The 13,661-nt window shown below is 36.2% G+C and overlaps 2 protein-coding genes and 1 pseudogene across 4 annotated transcripts in view; all 3 read right to left on the bottom strand.

The window, feature by feature from the left end:
- PRR11 (proline rich 11) overlaps nt 1-13,661 on the bottom strand; it is a 276,060-nt gene that overhangs the window by 202,787 nt on the left and 59,612 nt on the right. The gene's annotated exons all lie outside the window — the stretch shown is intronic.
- GDPD1 (glycerophosphodiester phosphodiesterase domain containing 1) overlaps nt 1-13,661 on the bottom strand; it is a 53,475-nt gene that overhangs the window by 16,833 nt on the left and 22,981 nt on the right. Inside the window, exons 3-4 of one of the 2 annotated variants that reach the window (XM_082440082.1) lie at nt 6,836-6,971; nt 5,023-5,083 (exon numbers count right to left, since the gene is read on the bottom strand). In XM_082440082.1, the coding sequence (XP_082296208.1) occupies nt 5,023-5,083; nt 6,836-6,971 (197 nt within the window). The remainder of the gene's footprint in view (nt 1-5,022; nt 5,084-6,835; nt 6,972-13,661) is intronic. The other variant, XM_082440083.1, reaches the window with a different exon arrangement.
- The window catches only part of LOC309649739 (synaptosomal-associated protein 23 pseudogene), a 424,755-nt pseudogene continuing 418,077 nt past the window's right edge, over nt 6,984-13,661 (bottom strand). Inside the window, exon 2 of the transcript XR_014268704.1 lies at nt 6,984-10,306. The product of XR_014268704.1 is annotated as a synaptosomal-associated protein 23 pseudogene (transcript). The remainder of the gene's footprint in view (nt 10,307-13,661) is intronic.

Here is a 13,661-nt window from a genome sequence, read left to right as displayed (position 1 = left end):
CATACTACATAACGATTATAAAATTTCCCCTTCCACCTGAAATGTCAATTCCACTAATCTGTGAATAACAAAATGGTGAAAGACCCTTTATTTCATCCTCATTGTATGGCAAATCAAAACAAAGAAGCATATCAAAAAAAAGTAAATTAAATCCATTTCAGAAAACTTTTTTTTAATAAAGACTCATGTGAAAAGCAGGATGTGAATGGGGGAAAAAAAAAGAAAAAATCTGTTACTGTTTTGTCTGTTCTGTATTCTATTCTTATTGCCTTTTTACTACCCCTTGTAATTCAGATAGGGCTCTGGGTCATTCTGATGGGACTGTCAATCATTTGGCTTTGCCTCCCTGGCCACAGAGAAAGCACATGACCTTTTAAGCATAACAATATGGACCACAGGTGATGTTGTCTGAAATCCTCAGCTGAATGGACCATGTACTTTTGATGTTATCAGAGGTCCATCTTTATGTGGAGAAGGTGTGCCTGAGAACAAAGCTAACATCGATGAAAGTGGACCCAAGAAATGGAGATAAGAGAGACAAATTATTGCTTGAGCAACTGGAATCAGTTATGTTTGAAGGCATATAACCTCTACAGTTTTTAGTTATGAGAACCAATAAATTCTTTTTAATAAACTTTTCTTAAACTATCTTGAGGGCTTCCCTGGTGGAGCAGTGGTTAAGAATCCGGCTGCCAATGCAGGGGACACGGGTTCGAACCCTGGTCTGGGAAGATCTCACATGCAGCGGAGCAACTAAGCCCATGCGCCACAACTACTGAGCCTGCGCTCTAGAGCCCACAAGCCACAACTACTGAGACCACGTGCCACAATGACTGAAGCCCGCACACATAGAGCCCGTGCTCTGCAACAAGAGAAGCCACCGCAATAAGGAGCCCACGCACCGCAACTGGAGAAAGCCCACGTGCAACAACGAAGACCCAATGCAGCTAAAAATAAATAAATTTAAAAAAAAAACAGATAAAAAAAACACAACAAACAATCTTGAGATGGATTTCAAGTACTTAAAACTCAAAGAGTTTGGACTTAAACTACAGAATTGAACTATAAAACTTAATTTAAAATTATTTATTTATTTATTTATTTATTTATTTATTTATTTTTGTCTGCATTGGGTCTTCGTTGCTGCTTGCGGGGTTTCTCTAGTTGCTGTGAATGGGGCTACTCTTTGTTGCAGTGTGTGGGCTTCTCATTGTGGTGGCTTCTCTTGTTGTGAGGCACGGGTTCTAGGAGCGCGGGCTTCAGCAGTTGTGGCACACGGGCTCAGTAGTTGTGGCTTGCAGGCTCTAGAGCACAGGCTCAGTAGTTGCAGCACAGGTGCTTAGCTGCTCCACGGCATATGGGATCCTCCTGGAGCAGGGATCGAAGCCTTGTCACCCTGCATTGGCAGGCGGATTCTTAACCACTGCGCTACCAGGGAAGTCCCTGAACTATAAAAGTTAATTATTGTTAATACATAAAAATTTAGCTATTGGGACTTCCCTGGTGGAACAGTGGTTAAGAATCCGCCTGCGATCAAGCCCTGGTCCAGGAAGATCCCACATGCCGTGGAGCAACTAAGCCGTTGTGCCACAACTACTGAGGCTGCACTCTAGATTCACGAGCCACAACTACTGAGCCCGAGTGCCACAACTACTGAAGCCAGCGCACCTAGAGCCTGTGATCCACAACAAGAGAAGCCACCACAATGAGAAGCCTGCACACTGCAATGAAGAGTAGCCCCCGCTCTCCGCAACTAGAGAAAGCCCATGCACAGCAACGAAGACCCATGCAGCCAAAAGTAAATAAATAAATAAATTTATATATATTAAAAAAATTTAGCTATTGTTTTTACCTACCTAGCATCCTTCCTTCCCTTGGAAAACTGCATCTCCTTCATTCCAAATTGTTCTGGTTGGGCTGTCAAAAACAGGACCCACTCCCCACTTACTCTCACAGTAGGCATATGACCTAGGTCTGGCCAATCATAATAGCCTTTCTCTTTGTCCACAGTGAATAGTTCAAGATGGACACATGATCCAAGTTGGGCCAATCAGTGTATTTCTCTAGAACTTTTCCTTTCCCTGGGGTCACAGTACAGGCAGGATGTGAATTTACAGTTATCAGTGATCATGTTCCTGCCACATGGCCAAAATCCATCTACAGTAAAAGACGATAAGACCCAAGAGAAGCAGAACAATGGAATAAAGCCAGAAGAGTCCTTTTTTGTACCCAAGGATCCAAAAATGTTTAATATCAGATCCACTACATCTTAGAGAGTTAATGATAAAATATATGTCTTTTTTCCCCTTAAGCTAGCATAAACTGGTTTCTGTTACTTATAACCTAAAAAGTCTGAACATGATGTTCTATCTGCACAGTCCACACAGGGCTATTTAAATTAAAATAAAATAAAATTTAAAATTCAGTTACTCAGGTGCACTAGCCACATTTCAAGCGCTCAATAGTCACATGTGGCTATTGACTCTTGTATCAGACAGTGCAAATGTAGAACATTTCTATCACTGTAGAGAGCTCTATTTAGACGATGCTATTCTAGTTAAATAAAAATTTTGTTAGCTTATTAAGTGTGGAAAAATTAATTTTGCAGTCAAAAGAATTACCATGGGCAATAGCTATTCACACCCAAGTAAGATGTATGCAAGGATCAACTTAGAAAAAGGTCAAACAGACAAAACTAACTTTGGAACAGCAAAATGACACATTACACAATAAGAATAATATTGCATCAAACAGTGGGGGAAACAAGGAAATAAAAATGTGCTAAGAGAAAAATGTGTGCTAAAGTGATGTAAAGGTATTTAAATTAGATGACTCGGCCAGCAGAAAATATAGAAAAAGAGTTGGAGGAAGGAGTTGTCCCCAGTATTGTTTTGGGCAGAGAATAACCAGCTGGGAAATACTACCAAAAGGGAAAGAGGAAAATAACAGAAAAACAAGAACGCTAGACTAGGAGTATGCCATAGGATGTGTTGGGTGATGGAACAAGTGAAGTAGCTCTGGAGCATGCTAGAACTTTAAAACTTATCACCATAGTCAACTCTGATTATCCAAATTATGTATTTTCCATGAAAAAGAGGTTGCTTTCAAGTAAGCAGGATAGATAATAACAAACCCTTTGGTTAACACATTTTTATGTTCCTTCTTTAAGTTTACTTTTTAATGTAGCCTGTGGCACATCGAAGCATCTTTTAAAAGAAAACACTTAATTCTTCTCCAGTTAAGTTGTGAACCACAAAGAAAGCAAGAGGCCTGAAATTTGTATTCCTCTGAGAGTTGATTCTCTCTCTCTCTCTCTCTCTCTCTCTCTCTCTCTCTCCTCTTCCTCCTCCTCCCTCCAGTATTTAAAGAAAAGAAGAGTTCCGAGCAGGGGAATAGAAGAGAAAAAAAATGAACAACTTTCTGCCTAATCTGAGTCAAGTTTTTACAGTACTATATATTAGCCTGTTTCAGATGCAGTAAACTTCACATTGGAGGCATAGTCTTTAAGTTAATTATGATATGAGTTTAATACAATATGAACAAAAGTTAATTATTAAATTTGAGAGTATGTGGCATTGCCACTAATATGGGATTTGAAGAGATTCTGCAGATAGAGAGGCAGTATAGATAGCTGAACACTGGCCTGGTAAGGAGAAGACCTAGTTTCAAATCCCAGCTCTGTCATTTATTTGTTGTACAACCTTAATCAAGTTCATTTACATCTTTAGGACTCTGTTTCCTTTCTGTAACAGGAGGAGACAGGATTAGATGGTTTCAAAGGTCTCTTCAAGTTCAAAAGTTTTATGACTTTATGTGGTAGATATAAAACCAGGAAAAAAATTAAAAAATATTTTTTCTCAAAGCATCTTATAATCTTTGTGAGGCTTTGGCTTTGCTCTCTACAAAGGGAAAACTAGGAAAAACTTCACTTATGAAATTTTCTTAACCTTCCCAAGTCCACAACTGATACCAACATTGAATAGCTTTGCAAGTATAATCCTACTAATTATAAGAATGAAAGGTGTTTCCTCAAATCAATAAAAGCTTAATAATACTTATCTAGAAGGCAAAGTCAAACAAATATCAGATTGAAACGTCCTGTAGAGATAACTGATGCAAACGGTTTTCTGATTTTTATTTGGCTTTCTAAGGTTTCTCAATCAAGGAGAAATTATACCTGCCAATTTTAAATTTAGCTCACAGAGCAGTTACAGTTCTTTTGAAAATTAATATCAATATATCCTTGGCTTAACCAAGGTTTCAACTATATGCAAGCCATACCAAGAACCACAACATGAGCATTTTGCACTTTTCCTAAGTTACATGTAAATCATTCAAAACATGAGGCTGAATTGTGAAGGTGAGGTAGCTCAGCACCTGTATCTCGAGGTTGTGTATTTTCCATCCTAACATGTTCCATCCTAACATAACTAACACTTTGGGCCAAGGGACATATCTCTTTGTGGGAAATGTTCCCTCAAAAGAAAAAAAAAAAAACTGCTATGCTGGTGATTAAAAAGTGAAGATGACTAAGAAATGGATGGTTTATTTGAGTAATGGAATACTCCTAATAATTTAAAATATGGAGTAGCTAAATAACATAGAATGAAAAAATTATAGAATCAGTAAGGATCTGAAAGGGGTCGCTTCAATTTCTTTTCATTTATTCTTCTTATTTATGATGGATTATTTACTACAAGTTATAGTAATATTCTAGAATTTGAAGCTTTAGAAGTATACAGTACCCCTAATAATATCTGGGTTTCTCGTAATTAATATTCAGGCTTAAATGAACTGTATATAAATTTAGATAGAATGAGTCAGTTAAATCTTTGGGCATCATAATCTCAGGGTCAGATGACCATCAAGATTTCAGATTTGTAGGCCTGAGCAAACAAGCTCTGAGGGTAATACTTTTAGTTGGAACGTCTTATCATAAGATAATGCACATGTATTTCTAATTCTCAGCATAAATGAATACACTTTAGTGTAAATGTTTAATCTGCAAATGTAAATTATTACCTTTTTGAAATGAGACATCCAGTTTTCCAAGGTAAGGTGGGAGTTCCTTTAAAAGATATGACTGAAAAAAGTTAGCTCTCAAAAATAAAAGTATTTTAGTGTCTTACATTAAGACATAAAGATTTGCTTCTTGAAAAATACAAAAATGAAACACTACAAATGTTTATAAAGAGAACTCATTAGTAGAACATCCCCAACAGCAAACTGACCATATAATTACTTACTTTCATGACCTACAAGAAATCTGTACTGTCTAATATGGACCATTTGTCAATAATAAATACACACAGATCTCAGTAGACAAATGTCAGGAATAGACAATTCAAAGGGGAAAAAAATCATAAAGAAGAATCTTTAAACTCACTAATAAGCAAATGCTAATTAAAATTAGCAAATTAGGAAATTCTTGGTATAATTATAATGCCCCTAAATGGTAAGGGTGTGGCAAACTTGGAATTCTTTTAACATCAGATATAAAAAGTCTTTTAAACACTTTAAAAGAGCAAGGTGGCAATAGCAACTTTCAATATATATCAAGAAACTATAATGTTCCTAATCTTTTACCCAATAATTTCCCTGCTGAGAGTTAATATAGGGAAATAATTTTAAATACAGAGAAAACTTGATCTTTACACATACAGATGTTCAGTGCAGTGTTATTTATAATGGTGAAAACTGAGAACTAATTCAAATGCACAACAATAGAGGAATGGTTAAAGACAACTATACAACCACTCAATGGAATAACTTCAGTCATTTGAAATGTTTATAAAAAATAAGTACAGAATCTGAAAAGGCTAAATACTGTGTGATTCCAACTATATGACATTTTGGAAAAAGCAAAACTATGGAGACAGTAAAAAGATTAGTGATTGTCAGGGGGTTGGAGGCAGGAAGGATGAATAGGCAGAGCACAAAGGATTTTTAGGGCAGGGAAACTATGTTGTATGACATTATATTAGTGGATACATGTCATTTTCATGAATGTCATGTCAAAACCCATAGAATGTACAACACCGAGAATAAATCCTAATGTAAGCTATGAATTTTGGGTGATGATGATGTATCAGTGTACGCTCATCAATTGTAACAAATGTACCACTCTGGTGCAGGATGTTGATAGTGGGGGGAGGCTGTACCTATGTGAGGTCAGAAAGTATGTGGGAAATCGCTATATTTTCTGATCAATTTTGTTGTGAATCTATAACTGTTCTAAAAAATAAAAGTCTATTAAAAAAAAGAAAAAGAAAAAATGTATATCATGCCATAATGTTAGAGTGTTTAAAAATACAATATAAATAATATACAATGAGAACATAACTATGTAAAAAACTTTCAGGGTATACATACAGATAGTATCCTGTTAACATAAGTTTTTTTTAGGTGGTAGAATTAGGCATTATTTTTCTTCCATTTATCAGTATTTACTAGAATGAGCATGTAAACTACTAAAATCAGATTTTTAAAGGGTTCTTTCCTATACATGAAGACTAAAACTAGTTCATATATTTAATCTGAATCAAATAAATTGTAGAATACGTCAAACAAGTTGAACTCCAGTAGTTTTACATTTGAGGACTTTGGTAATTTTGTTGAAATAGTTATCAAAATAAGTCTCCACAGATGTACGTAATGAATACAAATCCTCACTGTAAGTCAGAATAGTTTTTTAACTTTCCTTTGACATTCATTATTTAAACATTATCTTTTTTTACTATTTTTTATTGACGTGCTATCTGGCACTCACTGTTTTTAAAAATCCTACAGGCCCTAATATCTATTAATTATTAGTTTATCATGCATTTTCACTTACACAGTACTTGAGATCAGAGATGTTTACATTGACTCCAGTTGATCTCTTTAGGTTCTCATCATGTGACACTACAACTTCTTCATCTTTTGTGATATGGCAGTCCAACTCCAACATATCAGTTCCAACTGTAACTGCACTGAAGAAATACAAAGAAGAATAATGACATTCTGAAACATAAGCAAACATTTAGGTTACATACATTAGATGAAAAAGTTCAGAGTTACAAATCAAAATAGTAGAAAATCCCATAATACTAAAATTTTTCCTCAAGACTGTTATCTATTATGAATAATTGATATAAAAATATTCTAACTGAACTTAGAATAAGAGACTCATGTTGCCTGCTTTCCATAACTAGCAATCCTTAATTCTGGCAACCCAGTATAAAGGAAAGAACATTGGACCAGAAGTTGAGATTTGGGCACCAGTTCCTGCTTTGCTATGAACCTGCTGGGTAACTTTGGGTGAGTAACTGCCCCTCTCTGGGCCCACGTTTCCACATCTATAAAATGAAAGCATAAAGAACAAGAAAAGGATGCCCACTTTTGCCACTTAAATTCTGCATAGGATTATAAGCTCTAGAAGGGCAAATGAGTATGAAAAAAAAAAAGCATCCAAATTGGAAAAGAAGAAGTAAAATTATCTCTATTTGCAGATGACATAATCTTATATGTAGAAATAAAGGTTCCATATACACCACTGTCAGAACTAATAAACAAACTCAGTAAAGTTCTGGAATACAAAACAAACATATAAAAATCAGTTTTATTTCTATACACTAATAATGAAAATCTGAAAAGGAAATCATGAAATAATTCCATTTACAGTTGGGCAAGTTCTTTATGCTTGTTTCCTTATTTGCAAAACAGTGATGATAATATTAGTTCTCTTCACCTCCTCCCCACCTTGCACCTACACTCCAAGCAGTCGCATGCTCTCTAAATACTTCCTCTGTCTGAAATGTCTTTCACAGAAAAACAATACAATTGTTTTCTCACTTCACAAATGAGAATTTCCAAGTGGCGAATAAACGTATGAACAGAAGTTCAACATCAAAATTCAACAGGGAGGACTTCGTTGGTGGTGCAGTGGTTAAGAATCCGCCTGCCAATGCAGTGGACATGGGTTCGAGCCCTGGTCCAGGAAGATCCCACATGCCTCGGAGCAACTAAGCCCATGCACCACAACTACTGAGCCTGCGCTCTAGAGCCTGTGAGCCACAACTACTGAAGCCTGGACACCCTAGAGCCCGTGCTCCACAACAGGAGAAGCCACCGCAATGAGAAGCCCGCACACTGCAACGAAGAGTAGCCCCCACTCATCCCAACTAGAGAAAGCCCGCGTGCAGCAACGAAGACACAACGCAGCCAAAAAAAAAAAAAAAAAAAAAAAAATTCAACAGGGAAATGGATATTAAAACTACAATGAGACAGCACTATACACCATCAGAATGCCTAAAATTAAAAGGACTGACAGTAAGTTAGCAAGACAGTAGAGCAAATGGAACTCTCATACATTGCTGGTGGGAGTGTAAGTTGGTACAATCCTTTGAAAAGTATAAATATCCACCTACCCTATGACACAGCAATTCAACTTCTGCTAAGTATATACCTGAGAGAGATGAATGCATTTGACCATTAAAAAACATGTACAAGATTATTTCACACATCATGGATGAATCTTACAGATATAAACTGAAAGAAAGAAAAGCCAGAGACAAAAGTGTAAATACGGTATGATGATATTTATGTTATCAGGAACAGACAAAATCAATCTATTGTAATAGAAACTAAAATAATGGTTATCTAGGGGAAAGGAGTACAGGCTGGGAAAGGTCACAAGGGTGCCTTCAGGGGTGCTAGAGATGTTCTATATTTTTATCTGGGTGGTGGTCACAAAGGTGTATACATATATTAAAATTCTTTGGGCTGTGCACTTAAGATTTGTGCATATTACTGAATGTATATTATACATACTACAACAGCAGTTTTTTAAAAAGTCTTTCTTCTTCCCCTTATCTGCTAACTCTTATTCATCTTTCAGGTGTAAGCTTAAAAACTACCACTTCAGGATACCTTCCCTAATCCCCCGACCCCAGTCTGGATTTTGTAGCCTATCTACCAGTTATTTGCCAAACTGCCAGGACTTCCTGTAGCACCTGTGTTTACTGTGTCAGAGTACTTACCACACTGTTTTGAATACGTCTATTTATCTTCCCCTACTTGCCCAGTGAGACAGGTGCTCTTTGAAGAAAGGGTTTGTGGACTATGGCTTGTTTACTATTGTAAACAAGTGCCTACGCATGGGGCTGGGCAAAACAGGTACTCCATAAGTATTTTTTTTTTTACTTTTTAAAATATTTTTTTGAATTATTATTTTTGGCTGCATCAGGTCTTCGCTGAGGCATGTGGGATCTTTTTTTTTTTTTGCAGCACGCGGGCTCTTCATTGCAGCACGTGGGCTTCTCTCTAGTTGTGGCATGCGGGTTTTCTCTCTCTGGTTGTCGTGCATGGGCTCCAGAGCACGTGGGCTCTGTAGTTTGTGGCATGTGGGCTCTCTAGTTGAGGCACGCAGGCTCAGTAGTTGTGGCGCGAGGGCTTACTTGCCCCGCGGCATGTGGGATCTTAGTTCCCTGACCAGGGATCAAACCTGCGTCCCCTGCATTGGAAGGCGGATTTCTTAACCACTGTTCCACCAGGGAAGTCCCATGTATTTGTTAAATATTGAATTAATGAATGAAAAGAGATAGCTCTCTGTATATGTAAAATGCCTACATAGCACTTTGTGTTTGTTTTGTTGTTGTTGTTGTTTTTGTTTTTTGGCTGTGCCGCATGCAGGATCTTAGTTCCCTGACCAGGGATCAAACCCGTGCCCCCTGCAGTGGAAGAGCAGAATCTTAACCACTGGACTGCCAGGGAAGTCCCTTGTTTGTTTGTTTGTTTTTGTAAGCACTTTATGTATCAATTACCACCAATGACATTTCAAGATGAAAAAAAAAGTAAACATGGGTGCAGCAGGGAGAGAGTTTTAGAAAGAAACTTTTACTTTTTTAAAATTCAGGAATGGAAAGAATAAGAGCTGGGGTGAGCAGAGTGAGAAAGCAGGAATGAGAAAATGTAAAAGTAGATAAATTACAGTTTGTGTAATATATTCCTATACATTCAAATTGTTTCCTATAAGGTGGAAACAATTTGAAATGGAAATGACTTCATATAAGGTCATGTCTCTACAACTAGATACTAAATTCTTAGTGAGGAAGGTATCTGTCTGTTCCATATTTTCCAACGTTCACGATGTTGGGCATATTGCAGGTATTCACACATTTCTAAATGAGCAGAGGGACCTCCCTAGTGGCGCAGTGGTTAAGAATCCATCTGCCAATGCAGGGGACACGGGTTCGAGCCCTGGTCCAGGAAGATCCCACATGCCACGGAGCAACTAAGCCCGTGCGCCACAACTACTGAGCCTGCGCTCCAGAGCCCACGAGCCACGACTACTGAAGCCTGTGCACCTAGAGCCCGTGCTCCACAACAAGAGAAGCCACTGCAATGAGAAGCCCGCACACCACAATGGAGAGTAGCCCCCACTCGCTGCAACTAGAGAAAGCCCGCATGCAGCAAAGAAGACCCAATGCAGCCAAAAATAAATAAATAAATAAAAAATAAATGAGCAGAATGAAGCCATATTTTGGTTATCAATGTCTATGAACATTTTAAATTTTAATTAATTATCATCCAGCTAGCACCTAAATGTTCATCAATGATAATCCATAGCCATAGTAAGTACCATACTTCAAAGAATCAAGTGTTCACTTTATTCAATGAAGTTGTTATTCCAACAATGGAATGTCACTGTTGAATCTAAATGAAAAAAAAAGTAGGTATGGTATGATCCCATTGATAAAGTGTGTGTGTGTGTGTGTGTGTGTATATGGGCCTGACAAAATTTATCTTTGAAGCCAACCACTTTGGGATTTTCTCATACTTGGTCTCTTCTGATGATCCAAGCCCATCAGAATCCCACTCCAAAAGACCCAATGGCCACTTGCTGCCTTGTACCAAAGTCTCATACTGCTCCCCTACTTCTCCTTAAATAATCTTCCCTTTCAGTGTTCTGATTATCACCAATTGTTAGAGGAAAACAAACAAACTTGGCTGCTTAATGTAATTCTTACTAAGATGTAAATAATTGTTAACTGTACATGTCCTCTTCTAAAGGACATCCACCTTTAAAAGAGATTATTTGTTTGCCAATTGTGTGTTTGCTAGAACGACAAATGTGTAAAAATAAAATCCAAAAATAGGCAAATAAGGACTTCCCTGGTGGCCCAGTGGGTAAGACTCCATGCTCCCAGTGCAAGGGGCCTGGGTTCGATCCCTGGTCAGGGAACTAGATCCCACGTGCATGCCGCAACTAAGACCCAGCACAGCCAAAATAAATAATAAATAAATAAATATAAAATGTTTAAAAAAAACACAAATAGGCGAATAAAAACAGGTTTTAGGTTGATAGAATTATTTTTCTGTATTTTAAAATTTCCTTGTATATTGTTAAACTGTGTTTAGTTTTTTTAAAAAAAGAATAAAAAATGTAGACACTGTAAGCAACATATAGAGCCAGCAAACAGTTTTAAAATAAAATTCTAAGATTCTTTATATAGCTAAAAAAAAAAAAAAATTGGTACTGTTGGTACTGCTGATTTTTGGTCACATACATGTCTTTCTTTTATTTTTGTTTTGGTTTTGTATGAGTGTGTAAAGGAGGGTAAGAGCAGGGGTTATCTATATTTTCCTGTATTTAAAAAAAATTATACATATTACCTAAAATCTTTCTAAGTATGAAGTTTGCCTTTAGCTGAAATGTTGGATATTTTTAGAAATGTTTAGGAATTATTAAAAAAAATTTCTATTTATTGTATGTTTATCTCATATTAACAAGCTAATAAGTAAAACTTTAGAACAATAGTAAGTGTATCTAGGACAATTTGTAAATTATTCTAATAAACTTATCTCAAATTTGATACACAAATAGCTAGAACAGAGCAAGAAAACTTTTTTTTTTAAATCACTTTGGCCTTCAAATTTTTCCATAAATAACAATATGCATCTACTTCAATTGAAACACCAAACATTGTATAGTTGCATTTCTGATAAGCTGATGATAAACACAGAAAAAAGCTAGGGAAGCCAAGGCTTCAACATTTCCGGAAAAAGAAATAAAAACTCTAGCTCTAAAAGAAGAAGTGAAATTACTTCAAACTTCACAAAAACAATGCATCATAACTTAAAACAGACTCTATGTTAAAGAATTTATTTGAATCTCATTTATTCCTCAAAACACTGAGGTTGTATTATTCCCATTTCAGAGATGAGATAATTTGTATTGTATTAATTAGACATTCTAAAGAATTTTATCATGAGAATCAGGCCACTGATTAATTACTCTGACTGTCTGCCAACTTATACTTGCAGCTATTGCTAATACAATTTGTTTCTTTCTCTAAGCATTCGTGGTAATACCACAGGGATCAAATTGTCCTATGGGTATTTACAAAGGCAGCCTGGTTTAATAACCTAGTTTTATTAGCTCTTAAGAACCAGATTTTACATACTCAGGGGCTTAGTGACTCTGTGTGTGTGTGTGTGTGTGTGTGTGTGTGTGTGTGTGTATCTTTGTAGTACAATTCCTTAGTCTTTGGTTCCATGTTTATTATGAAAGGGGTTCTGTCTCTGTCTTCTGTTAAAATTCTGCTTTTTTTTTTTTTACTGGAGTTTAGTTTCTTCACAATATTGTGTTAGTTTATACTGTACAGCAAAGTGAATCAGCTATACGTATACATATGTCCCCTCTTTTTTGGATTTGCTTCTCATTTAGGTCACCACAGAGCACTGAGTAGAGTTCCCTGTGCTATAGAGTAGGTTCTCATTAGTTATCTATTTTATACATAGTATCAATAGTGTATATATGTCAACCCCAATCTTCCAATTTATCCTATCCCCCAATATTCTGCTTTGTTCTTGAGTGCCCCATTCCATATATCATTCAGTAAGCAACTAGTGAGAACTTATTAGCACCAGAGCTAAATGTTAGGGATTGAGAAATCAATAAGGAAAGATTCTGGCTCCCAAGGAATCCCAGAAGAGCCACATTCATAACTTAAGGTGTCTGTGAAATTATTTTATAAAGCACATTAAAGAACTTTTATAAATTGTGAGATGTAACTATTTCTCTGTGTCAGTACTAATTACTTCTTTAGCCCTACTATAATGCAATGAACATATAATGAATTAATTTTCCATGCATTCTTAAGGTCCTTTCAATTTTCTAGATGTATCTTGTCCACACACCATCACATCTTAACCTCAAACATTTCACATTTTTAAAATAGCTTCTTCCTCTCCACCAAATGATAGCTCTTCTAATCCTGGTATCTTTTCAATTATCTGGTTAATCTTAACTAGGCTTCCCACACCAACTATTTATACTTTCTCTGATATCATCTTCACCTCCATGTCATAATATACATGCTTTGTGAAGTATATGTCTAACCGTATATATAAATAAGATCTAAGTTTTAGCTGCTCATTGTATTTTTTACTATCTCTCCTTCAACTATATATCCTTTCAAGCATATACCATACTTAAGCACAGTGTCTGTCTTTTGCCAATTATGTATTATAACTCTTTATCTTTTTAGTATACAGTACCTTAAAAATAGTATGCTTAAACAATTTTTTTCTTGTTTTTCATGAAGTAGGCATATTAAAAAAAAAAAACAACTTTCTAAGTGTCCTAGCAGTTAACTAGAATATTTATAAATGAAAAC

The sequence above is a fragment of the Balaenoptera physalus genome (genome assembly GCF_965194825.1).
Source record: "Balaenoptera physalus genome assembly, chromosome: 20".
NCBI lineage: Eukaryota > Metazoa > Chordata > Mammalia > Artiodactyla > Balaenopteridae > Balaenoptera > Balaenoptera physalus.
This window is presented reverse-complemented; position numbering and strand designations above follow the sequence as displayed.